This window comes from Limanda limanda, chromosome 6 (genome assembly GCF_963576545.1).
Source record: "Limanda limanda chromosome 6, fLimLim1.1, whole genome shotgun sequence".
Lineage (NCBI taxonomy): Eukaryota > Metazoa > Chordata > Actinopteri > Pleuronectiformes > Pleuronectidae > Limanda > Limanda limanda.
In genome coordinates this window covers 12,368,433-12,387,691 of record NC_083641.1, presented here as the reverse complement: position 1 = coordinate 12,387,691, position 19,259 = coordinate 12,368,433, and the positions used below count along the sequence as shown (strand labels likewise).

Sequence of the window (19,259 nt, the reverse complement as noted above, 5' to 3'; positions counted from 1 at the left end):
ACGAACCCCACCATGGAATAGGAATACTTCCGGACAACACGAGGGGGAAGACAACCTCTCTGTCATCTTTCTTCTTTATTCCCTTTCCCCCCCCCTTCTGACACCTTTTTTCTCTCTGTCTCTCTCTCTTTCGCAACCCCCCCTCTCTCTCCGTCTCCCTCGATGTCTCTCAACAGTTTCTGAAAGGGATTGGAGGAAAGAAAGAAAGAAAAGAAACATGAGGATTAAAATTTTTGCTTGGCACTTTCTCGGGGTGTTTTCCGCCCTTTGGGGGCTGGCGACCGGGGCTTTCCCCAGCTCAGTGCAGATAGGTGAGTTGGGAGGTTTTGCTGTTTTTTTACGCACGGAGACTCACATCTGACACACTGCGCCTTTTATTAGTGGGGTTGAGTTGCTGTAGGAAGGGGGGAGTGCACCGGGACCCTCCAGGAACCAAAACACCCAAAAAAATATCACTGACAAGAAATGCATGCGGGGTTAATGTGACAGAAAACACGGGATTATAGACACATGTTCCCTCGCTCCATCCTCAGACCCTGTCCTTTCTCTTCTGGTTCTGTGTCTCAGATGTGTTGCACCTCTGCTGTGACTCATAACGTTTATAAATGCACTGGAACTCTTTCACTCCATCCATTCTGTATTACAAAGATGCCTTTATTTTAAAGGTTTTTGCGTTCATGAATGTTTCAGGAAGCTTTGTTCCCTTCTAGTCTTCTTTTCTTCACTGTTTAGACACTGCAGCACTCTTGCTCTCTCCCTCTCTCCCCCTCTGTCTATCTAATTTCCTCCGTCTCTCTCTCTCTTTCTGTATCTCTCTCTTCCTCTCCCCCCTTTCTATCTCCCTACTCATGTCAGTGCAGGAAAATCCTGTTTTTGGTTCATAAAGTTAGGAAAATTAAAAATCAGCATCATCAGTGGTTTGCTCAGTGCATATAGACCACACATGAATGGGATCTCTCTCTCTCTCTCTCTCTCTCTCTCTCTCTCTCTCTCTCTCTCTCTATCTATATATATATATATATATAGAAGTATGCATGTCTCTTTCTCTGTCTCTAATGTATACACACACACAAGCATGTGTGTGTGTGATAATGAATGCACTGCATCACTCGGTGTGGGGGGCAGCTAGGAGGTCCTATAATGAGATTCAGCTCCTTGACTCTGTCTCCCTACAGCTGCCAATAAACTTAATATGCTAAATATTTTCTGCTTGGCAAACACAAACACACACACTACACACTCCCAGTGTTTTTGAAGCATGCATGTGTTCATGAATCCACACAAAATCCACACATATTTGCTATGCATACAGCTGCAAATATGCCTCTACATGCACGTACACAATGTGACTACACACTATAACATTTAAGCATGCCTACATATGTGCACGCGGAGAACATGTATGCATGCACATACATAATGTACTGTATGTGGTCATGCAGAAGAAAACATCCCTCCACGCTTCCCGTCTTGCCAACTGACCGCCCTCCATAAAACGCTTAAATGTACTTGATCACTCACTTGGCTCCCCAGCAGTTCACTTGAGGAGTCATTTGCATATCTCTGCATTGCACACAAGTCTAATATCAGTGGAGGCACAAGCAGTTGCCTTTTTGTCTATGTGTGCACGTAGGAGAAAGAGAGCGATAGAGGCAGACACTGACACAGACGAGGGTGTTTGGGAAATGTATTTGAACGACTGGTGCAATACCGAGTCATGTTGGGACACAGGCATGGCCGTTAATGTGTGTGTGCACGCGCATGTGTGTGTGTGTGCAAGCGCTAATGTGAAAATCCAACCCTAAAACAAAAACATTTTTTACTGCAATCCAGGTTCTTACCTGTAAACATGAGACTTTGCTGATAACTAATCAGTAAGTGCAAGACATGCTTTGCACATCATCCACACATATGCAACATATGTTTGTGTGAACATGTGTGTGTGCTCAGTGTCTGCCCACTGTGAGGTGCATGGAGATCTTTCAGAGAGACACACATAAAGCAAGGAGGAACTCTGCATGAATGAGACACATTAAGACAGACAGGTGAGTGACAGGTTATGTAGTGATGAATGCTTCAGTCAATATGTCCTGCCCCCCAACCCCAGTCCGGTTGTCTTTTGTCCCCTTCCGCACTTTTGCCTCTGTTGATGCCACGCCAAGGCTTTACAGGGTGATCCAGCAGAGTCTGAATCACTTCAACTTAAGTCACATCAGACATCATTTCACTTCCGTCCTAAGTTCTGCAGGGAGTAATGAGGAAGTGTGTTGTTGGCGTTACAAACAAACATTTCACATACATCGCTTTTTCACTCCAAAGTCCCTTTTAGTTAATGAAACAGCTTTTCTAGTGTTGATGACCACTCAAAGCTCTTTTCAGTACAGTTTGGCCCGTCACCCATTCGCACGCACCTTCATACAGAGCATCTATCATACATCAAACTGCTGAGACAATATGCAGTTCAGTTTCTTGTCCAAAAACTATTCTGCACGCGGAATGGCGGAATGGCGGAATAGCCTCTGGTTAAGGGGAAACCCGTTCCCCACCTGAACTACAGGCAACTTTGCAGATTGTCTTAATTCATTTAGCATGTTTTGCTATTTTGTCTTTTCTGTTACTGATGTCAGCTCCAACTACATTTAAATCATTGAACAGGCTTGAGATGATTCCAAAATGTTTGAATGCTTTTCTCAAACTGTGGCATTGATCTGCCATTCTTAACCAAGGACACCAGATCTCTCTCCTTTTCTTTCAGGTTTAACCTCTCCTAACCTCATCCTCTTAAAACCTCTAACGTCACCTTCACAATTTCTTATCATCTCTTTTCTTCCCTCTCCTTCTTATTCTGTCAGATGGACCATATTGATGTATATTCTCATTTTTAAAGGCCAACTGACACTTAGCACCCACCTCCCTCTCCCTTTCTTTTTTTTTATGGCCCGGCGTTACTCCTTTATTTAGCTGACACTTTTTGATCTGGCCTTCCTCCTCTGATTTCTTTTATATTCTCCCCTACTCATTATCTCTTTGACTGCCTTCCTGTCGGCTTAGTTGTTTCTCTTCTCTTCTCTTCTCTCTCTCTCTCTATCTCTGTCTTTTTCTTCAGTTTCATCAGTGAAATGCACAGTGTGGGTATATGCAAGTGTGTCTCCACTCATGTTTATATGCGTGCGTGAGTGTGTGTGTTTGTGTGTGTGTGTGTGTGTGAGAGTGAGGATGTGCTGAAAGACAAATTACCTTTTGTGACAAAGCTAATGAAGATCTTGGCATTCTTCTCTCCCACCCCTTCCTCTGTTTTCCTCTGCCCTCCCTCCCAATCTGTCTTTCTCTCCACACATTACTCTTCTTCCTCCTGTCCGTCTCTCCATCTCTCGCCACGCTCCCACCCCACCCCTCTCTGCCCTACAATAACTCACTTCCTCTCCTCTCCGTCATGCTCCTCTCCTCTTTGCCCCCTCTCTCTTTGTCCCTCTCACCAGGCGGGTTGTTCATTAGGAATACTGATCAGGAGTATACAGCGTTTCGACTTGCTATCTTCCTCCACAACACCAGCCCAAACGCTACGGAAGCGCCCTTTAACCTGGTCCCGCATGTCGACAACATAGAGACCGCCAACAGCTTCGCCGTCACCAACGCATGTAAGTTTTCAAAGTTAAAATTAAACAAATATGTACCTCTTTCTTTCTCTCTACCCCTGTGGGACTACGTCTCCATATTTGTTTCTCGGTCTCTATCTGTCCTACTCTCACAACGCTGCTGGATAAAGATTGGTCTAATGAGGAATCAAAGTTATTTAAGTGAGAAGATTACAATTTCATTATCTCTGTCACGCACAATACAGCGGCTGAGTTTTCTGTGGTGGCCTGTCATGTCGCTGTAATGTGCGGGCGATGTCACTGATTAAGTTTGCCAACAATTATGGCCCCACATTGTTTTTTATTCATACTTTTTGCCCGTCCATATGTAATTCTCATTTATTTCCACTTAGCACCATCCATCCCATCTGCAAAGAAGATAATGTGGCCCATCACGAAATGCTGCGGCTTATTACAACTATAAAATTAGTCTCGGAAACTGTTGCAGGCAGCGGTGAAAAGGAGTCCTTTGTGTTCAGAGCAGAGGGGAACAGTTGGTACTTGTGTCCTCGATTATCTTTTGAAGGATGACTGTCCTCGTCTGTTGTCTGAGGCTCGAGATCCAATCCTTCACATGCCCTCTCGTTCTGGAAGCCTGCGACAGGGACTGTTTGTACTAGCAAGTCAGTGTTTACAAGGCTGCAGTGGGAAGCCAAGAGATTAACCGGTTAAGTTTGAAAAATGTTTTTATGAGATAATAATCCATTCATGCGTCATCTTAACCACTTAACCTTTCGAGGGTTGCGGGGAGCCAATCACAGCTGACATTGGGTGAGAGGCGGGGTTTACACTGGACAGGTCACCAGTGTTTCACAGGACCAACATATACAAATAACCATTCACACTCACACGGTGAATATAGAGTCTCCAATATAACTATAACCAGTCTGCATATTCTTTGGACAGTGAGAGGAAGCTAGAGCACCTGGAGAGAACCCACACAGACACAAGGAGAACATGCATCTCACAGAACGACCATGGTAGAACCAAGATTAGATACGGGAACCCTCTTGCTTTAGGGCGACGCACCACCCTGCCGCCTGAGATGATAATATTTATCACATTATATATGAATTCCTGTTAAATAATTAATGTTAGTGATGTCATAGAAAACCGCATCCGGGTTTTTCATGATGCCTCAAAAACTTTTTACGGACTAGAATGGCACTGCTAGAGAGTATTCGTCTTCCAAGGCCCAACAGTCTCCTCAAATCGAATCAAGCCGCACCAAATTGCACACGCTCATGAATATCAATTCCCTTAATATGCCTGATATTGTCATCACGATTCATGAATTATTCCCTGGGAAATCATTGAGATTGTAAAAAAAGGTCCATCTCACTGTGACAAAACATCAGCCCCCATTGTTCATGTTCCTTGGCCCACCCCCCCCCCCTTTTCCACCAAGTTTCAAGTTTTTTTTGGTGCAACAGCAATAAAAACAACATGTCCTTGGTGGAGGTCAACTAGTTGGAGGAGTTGAGCTAGTTGAGAAGTTTTTGGCCCATTTAGACATTTTTAATTTGAATACTTAGTTTTCAACTTGCTTTGACACATTGTACAACAGATATTGGTCTGTTTTGTGTTAGAATATTAATGAATGAAAGAATAAAAACTAACAAACACGACACTCCGGGACATTTTTTCGTCAATAACATTATCTCAAATAGATTCTATGCTTTTTTAATATTCTTTCTCAGCGCTCTCTGCTTTCAGCTCATCCCACACTTGCACTTTTCTTACACTGTAGTGTGAGTTTCCTCACAGGGATTACGATCATTTGTTTTCCATAGTAACACACATGGCTGGTGGAAGCAGGTTACGATACCTCTATTCTAATAGTCTGGGGGTTTGGGTGCCACTTGCAGCAGCACTCGTTGAAAGCTGCACACTTTACTGAAAATTATCATCTGATCATATTGTCATCAAAAAGAAGATAATTCAATATTCTTTAATCTTCCAGGACTGTGGCATGTTCAGTGTCTTGCCTTTTAATTACAGTCCAACAGTTATTTGTAAATCTCTGTGTCTTCACGTGACAGAAGAGAATTGATTATTTGTTTTCTGACATCCCCTGAGTGACACTGGTGAAAGCCACTATAATCTGAATGCCTTAAAAGTGCTTAGCTTTGTCTGTGTGTGTGTGTGTGTGTGTGTGTAGGTGTGTGGATGTGCTCCAGAGTGTTTTCCCTATTTTGTTTATGTTTGTGGTGGCAACAATCTCTGCAGGATGCCCTCTGCGTAACTCTCTTGCTCATCTGCTTCCTGGTGAGAGAAGTGCTGCATGATGGGAGATGATTGATCACTGTGTGGTGGCAGAGACAACAGGTGCTGGGCCAAAAAGTGATCGTCTGCCAGACAGTGATTGCCATTCTGTGGAAAACTGACTTTAGTGAGAAGTATTGTTGCCTTTAAACTGGCACAAAGAGCTTTAAACTGAAAATGAAATAAAGCCAATGTCAAAGTGATATAAAGACGTAATTGCTTTATTTTATATATGTAACCCATCTGGAAGTATAACGTTTAAAAAAGGATAGTATAAAAAAGGATATAGACTATCAAACGCATGTACATCTCAGAAACAATAGTATTGCCTATTTTCGATGTAATGCCTGATGACTGAAAACACTTCTTTGGCCACCGATGTAATAATTTGGTTACACACATAGATTTATCAGAGACATCAAGTTAACTGTGTGTACAGACTTGACCAGTTTGATCCAGATAAAAGCAGCTGTAGACGTTTACAAACTGGGCAATACAAGCGAAAGAGACCTGTCCTTCCTGTGCGCGCTTTATGCATGGGAGGGAGACCAAGGTCAGCTCTGTGAGGGGGTTATGTTGATTAAAGAAAATACCGTGAGAACATGAAAATCTGTTTGTCTTTTGCTGGAAAGAGATGCTGGTGGTTTTCATCATTGTAGGGTGTATGGCAAAGGGCTTTTTGTTCTGCGCTGACAAGCTGAATATCACATTGTATTGTATCGCATCATATTGTGTTATCGTGTCCTTCAGACCATACGACTGCACCGCGTCCCCTCTTCGACACTGTCATATGGTTGGTCTTACTTTTTCCTATCTTGCTCTTGTGAAAGTGATTATACTCTGAGGTTTTACCTCCATATCTCATCAAACTTTAACAGCTCAATGTCAATGTCAAGTACAGAGCGGGAACAGAATCAATACAGTATATCACAACGGTGCAGTCCTTCTCCTCATGGTATAGTATCAGTGTGTTAGACAGGATACTTCAATTTCCTCCAAGTTGTAAAGGAAAGCGGACACAATTCGCTCTACTGTCAAACAAGGCTACTGAAAGGAACAAGAAACGGTTCACCTCAAAGGGCCTGGAAGTCAACAAGACTTTAAATATCACTTGGCTGTTGATTTGTGTTGTTTTATGTATTATTAAAATGAATTTAGGTATCTTACATCCCTGGAAGGCCTGGTTAGAGGATTTCAATGCAGCCAAATGCAAGTCACAAACAATCATATATCAAATCAAACAGCGTAGGGATATTTCTATGTTTGTTGTCTCCCACCCACTGCACTGTCGGGCCACATGAATGAACCTTCAATGGTTGGAGTTAATAGTCCATCGGCCTCCTCCCACTCAAAAAGAATCCGTCCGTGCTGCATCTATGTCTGTTTCCCGTTGATCTGTATGTGAGAGAAGGTTGACATCAGGTGGCTTTCTTGTTATGTCAGGGGAAGGGGAGGAATCTTCCCTGGCGATGAGGGAAGGGCTGTGCCGAGGGGAAAAGGTGAGACACAATCATTTCTGTGGGTAAAAAACAATCCAGCAGGTGTTTTATAATCATGCGCCCACACCTTTAGCTGAAGGAGATATGTTACAATGGGCGACAGAAACTTTGCCCTCTCTTTCTTTTCTCATCCTTATTTCTATTACAGTCTATCCACTTAAACCGCAGGGACCTGTCAGGGGTATAGATAGAAAGAAATAAAGCTTTACCATGTGCAAGATATCTTGAATATTTTTACGGTGCAGCCATAAAAACATTTTTCAGGTTTTGGGTTTTAAGATTTAGACAACACAACAAGGGTCCTATGAAGAGTTGGAACAAGATGTTACAGAATTAGTGTGTGACACTGTGTGTGAGGAATATATTTTCTTAATCTACTCTGAAGGAAGGATGCAGAAAGGACAAGCACAGCAATAATTTGTGAGTGTCAGCAAATCACATTATAGGCAAACTTCAACATTGACTGTGTTTACGTGCCAACCAGTATCCCAGTTATGAGGCTTATCCCGGTTTTATCGCCTGAACATCCTGGTTATTTTAACTGTGTGCCGATTGCGAATTTAGTGGTCAGAAAACGGGGTACATATTATTATTATTATTACTATTATTACATGCAACAGTATCCCACAATTTATGTGTCCACTGTTGTTTTCTGAGTCCTTCTCATATATGACGTCCTGCTGTTATAAATACTCAAGAATCAATGCACCGAATGTGGATGAAATATAAAGACAATTTATCCCTGTTGGAGTAAAGTTTGCTTAAAGGCAAAGTGCCTTGTATGTTTGAGGAAATTAGATAACCTGTTTTAAAATGTATTCATGACCTAGTGTTAAAGATTTATGTCTTCATTTAAAACACATGAGGGCTCAGAGCCAAAGGTGAGCGACGTCAGAGAGCACTGACAGACGAATAGGTTGTTGGCTCATGTTGAAATCAGTCCATTTTACTGTAAATTATCTAACTGAAGTCATAACTAGGATTGTTGGAAGGTTAGTGTGCGTGTGTGTGTGTGTGTGTGTGTGTGTGTGTGTGTGTGTGTGTGTGTGTGTGTGTGTGTGTGTGTGTGTGTGTGTGTGTGTGTGTGTGTTTGTTTTCTCATTTTACTCCAACTTTCTTTTATTTGTCCTTTTCCAGAGATTCTACTTTCTTATATATTGTCTACCTTTCTCTCGTACCTTACACACACACACACACGCACACACACACGCACACGCACACGCACACGCACACGCACACGCACACGCACACGCACACACACACAGTTACTGGACCACATGAGAGGTATTGTGAAAATGAAGCTCTTCCATGTGAACCTCCTGCTCTCTCTCTGCAGGAGACTATATCTTTCTCCATTTCTCTTTCTTTCACACGCTCCCATGTCGCCCTCATCTCTACAGACTCTACCTCCTTACTCTGCTCTCCTCTCCATTGTCATATTTTACTGTCCATCTTCTCCTCACAGGCGTGGTGAATGGATCTCCAAATTAATCCCTGACTCTTGCTCCGGGTGCTGAGCAACGTTCCGAATTAGAATAGGGAATTCTGCCTCTGACCTTGGCCAGTTCCTCTCTATTCTAGTATTCAGGAAGCGTGAACGGATCATAAAATTCCCTGGTCCCCTTTGCTTTTTCCTATTCACTGAGGAATACAACCTTTTTCTCTCCCAGGGTCACACATCCATAAATCCGCTGCCGCTGTCTATCTTCCTTTGTTGCTTCCTGTGTGCACGTGGATACCCCTGTGTCTTTATGTTTTGTGGTATATGGATATCTCTGCGCTGTAGATGTGTACGTCTGTGTATGTGTGTGTGACTGTTTGATGTACCTCTACTAGGGATGCACAGTATTCCATTGGGCTCACGACAGTTACTCTATTCACTGGCTCATAGAAAATAAGGCACATGAATCCGCATCATCAAAAGCTGCAGTGAATGTGTGTGTGTGCGCGTGTGTGTGCGTCTGTTTGTGCGTGTGTGCATGTGCAGTGACATTTATGTCCAATGCGTGTGTCACTGAGGTGCATGGGTGATGAGTGTGATGAAGAAAGCGATATGGGGAATAAGGGACGGAGGAGAAAGAAATGGAGAGAAAAGCAATTCAAACAAAGATGTGGTTTGTGGTGCCAGAGCTGAGAGAGAGAGGAGGAGGAGGAGGAGGAGGAGGAGGAGGAGGAGGAGGAGGAGGAGGAGGAGGAGGAGGATGTGCTACGGCTGAGGATGAAATATTCTTTTACTTTTTAAAGCCACACTAAGAAGAGAAAAATGTTTAAAAACCTTAAAATACTTCAATTGGCAAAACACGAGTCAATTGTGTAAAACAAGTTTTTAGTTGAGCAAACTTATTATCATTACCAGTTGACATTATTTTTAAAATGTAAAACAAATGATGCATTCTATTCTATTGTGGACTGTACTGCACAGCCGTGCCTATAATAATGATGATGTGTGTTGTGGTAGTTTAGAAGCTTGATTATTGCAGTGATGCATAACCTCATTTGTCATCTAGAGGTAGAATAGATTGTGCCTATAGTGAATCATTCACAAATCTATACCGTTTATGTATTATTGACTGCCTCAGATTGCATCTAGATGGAGGCTGCGCCTGATTATCTGACTGAGTGAAGCTGTTGGAGTCAGAATCCCCTGGAGCTTTCAGTCTTTTCTTGTCCTTCTGTAGTTTGGAGTTAAGGGCGATAAATCAACTTGGAGATATGTTCGAGATTAAGATTCTGAATACATTTTTGACCCAGTTGTGGACACCCCAACCTTCAGGTATTAGAGTATGTTATTACACATTTCCCCTTTAAGAAGTTTCCACATAGCTCTGTGTCGGTGTGCGGGTCAACTGGACATGTATCTATTCCTGTGATCACCTCCCTGATCTCTGACATGTTTCTCCCCTCTTGTTTCTTCTGGTTCAGACTTTGCCTCCACGTAGAAAAAACCTTTGCGGTGGATTTTGGAAACTTTGTTTGCACTTGTACAGGTAGACAGGAAGTTACCCAAAAAAGTCATTAGCGAAGCAGCTTTTTTATTTAATTCAGTTGTTTGATGTTGTTCATAGTCAAACTGTGTAACTGTATTATTAAACTATATATAATTATATTATATTAATTATATTATATTATAATATAATTTATACTAAAATGTTCAGCCAGTGTAACACGTTTTTCAATCATATTATTTTTTCCCGCAAAAATGTAACCGAAATGGGAGAATTTATTATTTATCATTCACATTCATTCATGTGATAATATAATCGACATTAACAATTTGCCTTTATAAACAGATATTGCTCAAGGTGCGTATTCCACAAAACTGGGTGGTGTCTCAATCCATCTGTAAAATAAATGCATTCTGTCATTGAACACAGGGGGGCAGAGCCCTTGTGTGAAACAGAATTACGGGAAACACAAAAAAGACAAAAGTGTGGTGAAGTGAAGCCTTAGGCCCTCAGATGAATTGTCGTACAGTTATTTCCAGTTGCATAACAGTTCTTGCAACAATAGATCAACTGGTCATTTGCACACTGACCAATCACAATTTGAGTTTGTCGACATTATCGTGTCCTACAGCTCTGTTGTCTTGTTTGTGTTGTGTTGTCTTTTCAGGGGATTCTTCTTCTTCTTTTGATGTCTCTTAGCACTTTCCTGTGTGCTAAAGATGCCAAGTCGAAAAACACTCACACAACTCTCTATTTCTGTGTTGACAAGTAAATGGCGGCCTCTGAGGTGATTTAGTTGTTAATTAAAAAAGGTGTTAATGACTCTAAAGGCACACACACACACACACAAACACATTTTCACATCGTCCCTACATGTTCACGCTTTGAGCTTTGATAAAATAGATTTGTTGTACACCCTGCTACAAATGTGTAGTACCCACCCACCCACACACAAACACAAATACAATTCATTTGACATCCCTCCCTCTCTCGCTCTCTCTCTCTTTCACATGTGTACATTCATTTGCCAATCTGTCCATATATATTTCCGACTTCCCCTACATGCAGCATTCCTCTGTACCTATTCCGAGGCCACTACTTTCATTAAACAGCTCAGTCATCTCGTAGATGGTATGAGACGCTCGATAATAGCACTGTACCGTCATCTTTATCGCTGACGTTTTGCGTGGTCATATGTCTTTTTAATGGCCACACTGGGGGAAATAGAATGAAATGATATCTGAAACCGTGGCAAAGGAACAGAGATTTACATCGCATCGAGCCTTCGTTTATTCATGTTACCTTCCTGCTGAAAGTGCTGGGTGACACCGCCTAGGCCCTCAAGGCTTTTCCTGGCATCAAGACGCATCAGGGTCTATGTTTCAGAGGAATAGAGAGGTAATAATGGATTGATTTCAAACTCTTCCTGTTCACAGATGCCTTTACTGGAGCCTTATTTTCTGTCACCAGTTATTGATTTTACTACGTATTGATTGATTTATTATATGATCAATTATTATATTATAATATGAAACACATGTGGTAAAGAGCAACAGTACATACAGAGAAGCACTGCAGCTTGGTAGATATATTTCTATTCACATCCCATCTCACATGGTGTCGTGAATCCTGCGCCTACAAGCTGCAGAGATGGCAGCTCCACTGATGAAGAGGTTCAAAGCGGCCTCTTGAATTAAACAGCTCTTATTTCATCCAGTCAATTTAACCACTTCAAAACTAGCAGTTTTACAAAGTATCTGGACTCTACTGCAGTGTCGTTATTTTACTTGTAGGAGTTCGTCTGACGTCCTAGTTGTCATAGTTGCACAGACAGGACGAACAATGCGGAGAGGATGAACGGTAAATGCTGCAAGTTATGAAATCAGTTAGTCTGACTCTCTCAAATGCACACACACACACACACACACACACACACACACACACACACACACACACACACACACACACACACACACACACACACACGGAAACCTGCAAAGCTGTAGAAGTTATACACATGTAAATACTGCAAAATTAGCTTTCAAATGCTTGACGACTGAAAGTGAATGTGTTGGCTTGACTACAGCCACTGCATCTCTAGTTTCCCAAGAATGATTTCCTCTTAAACTGCCTCCTAAATGTCCTTTAAACATCTTAGAATTTAGTTGTGAAGACTGATAAAACTATTGCTTTCAAATCTTTCTTATGATCAGTTTAATGGATTGTGTGCAGTATTGTAGCATAAGCTGTAGTAAGGAAAACCTAACCGTATTGGTAGTGAAGGATTTGTTTCTGCAGAGAAATATCTGGACGTTGTCATGAAATATTCAAGGTACTCACGGATTGTGTTTCAGCAGTACTGAAACCCTTCACTTGAAGGCCAATTGTTCACAAACGCAACCCGCAACTACTAGGAGCAATGTAAAAAACCCAGAACTCTATTTAACTATAGAAAAAATGCTAACTATCCAAACCAGAGATAGATTGTTGATTTTTCAATCTCTATAAACAGATTCTGCATGTGAATTTCTACTTTGACAAATCACGTTTGCGCAGGATTTGGTTTCCCTGGCTGGAGAGGAGAAAGGGCGGAACACATTTACTGAAATGCATCAGTTATCACCTTTTTAATTCACCTCTATTCGTAGGCAATCAGCTTTTAATATAGATTAGCCAAAATGTCAGTGAATGGCGAACGGAAGACTTGACCTGGCTGCCGATCAGCTGTCGACTACAGAAGCCCCAAAACATTGACTGTGCCCAAGATTGAGTCTTAATTAACGCTAAATGTACTTTAGCTTAATATGTGGCATTAGTGGTTGAGTATCTCACCACAGTATTCGTTTCCCCCTCTTATTTTTATTTTCCTTTAATCACTAGTGGCGACCGACTTGCTGTATCCAGTGCATGCACGTGTATATTACTGCTCGTGTGGAGTCCTGTAAATGCTCCCTGAAGAATCGCTCTGTTGTGTCGTTTCATTCTAGCCTCAGCGGTAATGACCAAACATCAAGCAATACTGTTAGACCATGTCCAAATGAATAGGTTTGCTCCAGGTAATCTGATTTAATTTAGTGGTGTGATAAAACCGACTGATTCTCAGTGCGTCTCACTTCTTTCATTAAAATCTCCGCTGCCAGGGAGTTAAACTGAACTGCACTAGTGATGGTGAGAGGGTTTTTTTAAGGGCAGGAAGTCATTTTTGCATTCAGAGCTAATGCCGATGGCTGCAATGCTTCGGCAGCATTAATAGACTGTTGTATTTAATAATATTTGTCAACAGCATTTTTGTTCTTTATTAACGATTGTGTGACCTTTTTTCACAATATGTGAGACCTACTTGTTGCTGAGCGTTCAGAGCATGTTTTATTCTTTAAACATGGTGCTACTTACAGTGTGATATTCCACACTTAAAGGTGCTTTTTGAACTGTGAACTAATTGTAAAAAAAAATATTCTTTGACAAAATATATTAATGTTGGTTTTAATATCACATTGAATACCAAATTTATTAAAATATAAATCTACATTTATGGTTTGAACATGGCTCATAACACCACCCACTGTTTTGAACCGTCTGGGACCCTTCAGAGCCAAAGCTTATGTAGAGTTAATCATTTGGAAAATCTCTCCACATAACATTTATAAATTCAAAAGTTAAACACCCTCTAATCACACAGCATAGGGTTAGGGTTAGCTTTTGTCTTTTACTTCATTGTTTTCGGAAACAGTCATCGCTCTCCCTGCATCGGTTTCGCCCCCCCGGTTTCTTTCAGCTCTAACACAGCACAGTGCACTCCACCGCAAAACAACTGGCTTAGCAACCAGCTGCATGTGGAGGATTTAGCAGGTCAAGAGCCAGATTGTCCCCTGATAAAACAATGGAGAGCTAAAAAAGAGAATGAATATTCATCTTATGTTCATCAGGTCAGCAGAAACACAACTCAAATTTAATAATTGTTCTGCTGCAGATCTGAATCTTAAAAGCTGATAATAAGCCAGTGTTGTGTTTTCAGCTTGAAATTACACGGAGCCCAAGTGGACACCACATATGACATGTAGGCTTAAAATATGTCACTAAAAACGCCCCAATGCCTCCTAAGACATTTCAACCAAACAATTTTGGAACATTAACATGAATTTAACATTCCAAATATGTTTCTACTGCAGATATCAGCTAGTAATATTTGTTCATAAACTGTAGACGCACAAAAACCATCACTTGTTATAGTTACACCAATGAAGCCATTCAGAGACTCATGCTGATACTCAAACTGCACTGAGCATCATTAATGAATTCTTTTTTGTGATTCTGCAGTTCCTTGAGGCGAGAGGAGACACAGTGAGTCTTTTCACAGGTTTTATAGACGACCTACGCCTGGAGCTGAGTTAAATCCTCCCACAACCTGCTGGGGTGCTTTGTCTGGTTCGAAGAGAAAAACTCCTATTAACCGGCTGTGGTCAAACAGGAAGATTTTTTTTCAATCTACATATGAATTTCAGGTCAGGCTGCTTCCGCTACAGCTGTTTGTTCAAGCCTCTGTAATAATGAAGAGTGAACGATATTATTAGCAGTACAGCTCAGTGAATACCACTGTTCCCTCAAGGTAATGCAACTTCATTTGGATAAAAAGGCAGACTGTGTGTCTTTAACACACCAGCTGACCCACACCTACACACTTGCGTGCATACCCCCCCCCCCCCACACACACACATAAGAGCCTCTGTCTGTCTAATGCGTTTCATTAAGAACTCTATTTCCCCACTGGGTATGATCGCTGCGCCGTAAACAGAAAAAGAAAAAAAAGGTCTGTTTCCTCCGTGTTTGTTTTGCACGCTCTGGAGTTTTGTGAGATGAAAAGCATGAGAAGAGATGACAGTGGATTTTAAGTGTTACGCATCGCCGTGGCAAAACACAGGGATGCTTATAGTGAATGGAGCGCTGTTCGCAGTAATTGTCTGCGACGTCTTTTTGTTGTTCTTCACCGTCTCGGCTTAGCTGCCGTTGTTTTCATGTCCTGATCAAAGCGTTTCCACTTGCTCGACTTTTTCCTCTTTCATTCCCCGCTCTTTCCCTTTTTTACACCCAGAAGCACATGCATGCACTTGCACATAATCACAAACACAATATTGCGCTTTGCTGTCGTCTCACTTGTCTTCCCACCGCTTTCTGAATAATACATTTGAAAAAGCAGTTTGCTTCATAATTATAAGGGTCACCACGCTCTCTCTCTCTCTCTCTCTCTCTCTCTCTCTCTCTCTCTCTCTCTCTCTCTCTCTCTCTCTCTCTCTATCTCTCTCTCTCTCTCTATCTCTCTCTGTAATACGGAGACACACACACACACACACAAAAAATCTCATCCCTATATCCTTGTATGTGTTGGTATCCATTGATTTATGATGTGGATGAAACGAAGGGCATTAGTTAATATTGATGAGTGCTGCCACTCAGTCTTTCTCACAGAGGCTCACTTAGAGATGAGAGGTGTGACCTTTACACACGCACAAACACAAACACGAACACACACACACACTCTCTCTCTCACACACACACACACACAACCAAACTGACAATTGCAAACAAAAAAATTCACCAAAAACCACCCACACAGGTTCAGGTCATCCATTGCTGAATTATTATCACAATAATTGATCTATTCCCACTTCACACTTCTGTATGAGTGTGTGTCTTTCAAACGTTAAAGCCAGAGTTGGCCTTGCACCAATTCTTTTTTCATGGCCCACTGGTATTCATTGTGTTGGATTCCTATGTAGCCAAGAAGTAATTCATCACACTTACAAATAGGAAGAGACAGAGCAGGAAGTAAAGCAGCTACTAAACAGATCGCAGCTGTAAGAGGCCTCATATGACTAGAGAGAAACACTCATTAAGAAGTAGGAAGTTATTCATGAACACACACACACATACAATTCTTTCCTGACAGCATTTGTATTCTTAAGCTCACCAGTTTACCTTCTGTGTTAATGCCAATGTCTGTGTGTGTGTGCGCTTGTACGTGTGTGTGTACGTGTGTGTGTGTGTGTGTGAATGAGAGAGTGAGAGAGAGAGTGTGTTTCTGTGTTTCAAAAGTCACATCACGGTTTGCCCACTCACATTCTGGCTCGTCTTGCTGAGGTAGTGGAGTGCATCAAATAACACACACACGTACACAAAGACACACACACACATGCACATACACACACGCACCACAATCGATCTGGCTCTTCAGACAGACAGTGATGGATGGACAATCCCTTGCTTCTATTTTTACCTCTGACACTCTGTGTGTGTATGTGTTGGTGTCTGCCTTCTCATCTTCACGAGTATGAGACATGAAGAAAATCCCTTTATCACAACACAAAGCGCAGACGAGTCTGTACGTCTGTGCCAGGAGGATATTTGCAATAGTCTGTGTTCCATGACTAGTGTGTGTTTTACACACCCAGCAGGCTTTTCCCGGCTGAGCCACGTCTCTCTTGTTCGGCCGTATGACTCTCGTACATCTGAGACAGCAACGAGACACAGCACCGCTCGCTGCCTCACGAGGAGGTTCCTGAGTGTCGTAAACTTCTGTGATCAAACAGAAACACGTCGGAGCCCAACACAGTGAAGGGTGACAGCAGGCTGGGTCTTGCTTCAGAAGCGTGTGGCTCTTGGTGCTTGGTTATGCAGTGATAATGTTCCACAGTGTGTCTCGTTGGAATTTCTCTTCAGCATATGAGCGTCGGCAAGGCATGTACGTTTTCCTGAGGGTTGCCTGAAACATGAATACAAAACCATTGGTGTGAAAGGGCCTAATGATTTCACATACTTACTGAATATACTGTATGGTGGCTTTGTATCAAGTATTATTTTTGATTTAAACTTAAACAGTGCAGTAACTGATTAGACAGTAACTGTGCCTTGGCCAGCGAAAAACCTTAAATATACTTTAATACTTCAACGCATCAGTTGTTTTAAAACAATAAGGTATAAAGAATATACCACTAAGCCTGCACTGTCATGGATAAGAGATCATTTTTATAATCATTTTGCCTATTTTCCTTCGTGGGATTTTATACTGCATTTTTACTACTTTTGGTATTAGTGTTATGAAGATTTAGTGCAACGTGTTACTCGTGTATAGATAAAAATGGTCTGTTGATATATTGCATAAAACTAAATTACCAAAACGTATTGTCCCATAAAGAACATCTGATCCTCATGTACAGCTACATTCAGGAGCCAGTAGCCCTAGAGACTGGCGGCTTTAATTCCACTCCAGAGGAACACAGACTGTTTTCGATGTGTGAGTTCAGTGAAGTTGAGAATGAGGTTGAATTTAGTTTTCGTGTCCTGTGTATAAGGACTTAAGTGATGTTCTAGTTTTAGTAAAATTTCCTCCAAGTGTGCTGATGTTTGGGTTGGATGATTTTGAAAGACTTGATTTGTGCTTCAGGAAGGGAAGTTTAGTTTTTTTGCAGATTTTATATGCGAGGCTCTGGGAAAAAACGGCTGAATATTTTACTTAAGACCGAGCTGTAAAATAATTGATGGACTGCTGCAACTTTACTGTTGTTTTCGTATAAACCCCTGAGGGTTGGGCTCTGTGTGCAAGTTCAAAAAAAGTTAAGTTAATGGAAGTTGCTGAATTCTTCTTCCACCAGTGGATATGGCCATGATGCTTACATTTTACATTCGTGTCCAGTCACCGATTCTCCAGCTCCTTCTTTTAATGCGGAGAATTGTAATTCTGAAACTTATCATAAGCCAGTCACAGTGAATAAAGTTTCTTTACAACGTGATTGAGGACTATAATATAAAATAAAGTGAAATGTCATGCACTCACACTCAATTAAGAACAGGAGAATAACCCATATGATTTTGAAAGTAGTCCGGTCAAGTTGTGCGTGTCGAGCACTGTTGGTCTGTGCGCTAACCCCAGTGACACATTGTGTCTGCGATGACTCCATTTAGAGAGAGTTGGGAAATGTAAACTAGCTGAGATGCCACATTACCTCTTGGCAGTGCAGACTGAGTTCAGAACAAGGTCAAAATTGTTCCCATCTGGGGCCTTTTTAGTTGGAGGAGTCACCAGAGGGGGCGTGCTAAATGGGATCACCAACTGCCCGCAGGACTCAACTGCTGTTGTTTGTTTTTTTCCCTTCTCCCTCTGAATTCCTCAAGGTAGAGGGCACTGCTCACTGTCCGCTCCACATTAATCTGCTGCCTCTCTAATTATCTAAAATATCACAAGAAGAGGAATTTGTTAGTCTAGGATTCTGTCTCTGTTTAAAGCTTGATTCTGTTTATAGCCTGTGCCCATCCATCCATCTGTCTGCTGTCCATTAAACTGGTTTTAATTCAAGAAGCTGAACACCATTCATTAGCAGCTATTATTGTCTGTGTCAATGGGGCAGCTGGAGGGAGACACTCTGCTCTCAAGCCCTTGATTGAAAAAGCTTTCAAAATACAGTTTGTAATTACACATATAGAACTCCCATAGGTAAACGTGAAAATGGGTGTGATAGCGTGTTCGGTGTGTAAAAGACAGAGCCCATTACTTTTCTCTGTTTGATTAAGCTCTGCAGCCTCTTTCTTTCTTTCTTTCTTTCTTTCTTTCTTTCTTTCTTTCTTTCTTTCTTTCTTTCTTTCTTTCTTTCTTTCTTTCTTTCTTTCTTTCTTTCTTTCTTTCTTTCTTTCTTTCTTTACCACAAAGTATTAGGGCTATGTTGAAGAAAAAAGTCATTTGAATTTTTTTTTATATATATTACGAAAGTAAAGTCAAAATATTAAAGTGAATTAAGGTGAAGGTTGCAAGATTAAATTCCTAATATTATGAGGATCAAAGAAACAAAAAAACATCTTTAGGAAATAAAAAGAACCTGTGATAGTTTCACTAACGTGGTTTGTGAAAATTGTGATTAAGTATATCT

At 41.5% G+C, this 19,259-nt stretch overlaps 1 protein-coding gene across 2 annotated transcripts in view; it reads left to right on the top strand.

Moving 5' to 3' along the window:
* The first annotated feature begins 217 nt into the window (after positions 1–217).
* gria4a (glutamate receptor, ionotropic, AMPA 4a) overlaps positions 218–19,259 on the top strand; it is a 109,955-nt gene continuing 90,913 nt past the window's right edge. For both annotated transcript variants that reach the window (XM_061073764.1, XM_061073763.1), the window contains exons 1-2: positions 218–311; positions 3,480–3,638. In XM_061073764.1, the coding sequence (XP_060929747.1) occupies positions 218–311; positions 3,480–3,638 (253 nt within the window). The remainder of the gene's footprint in view (positions 312–3,479; positions 3,639–19,259) is intronic.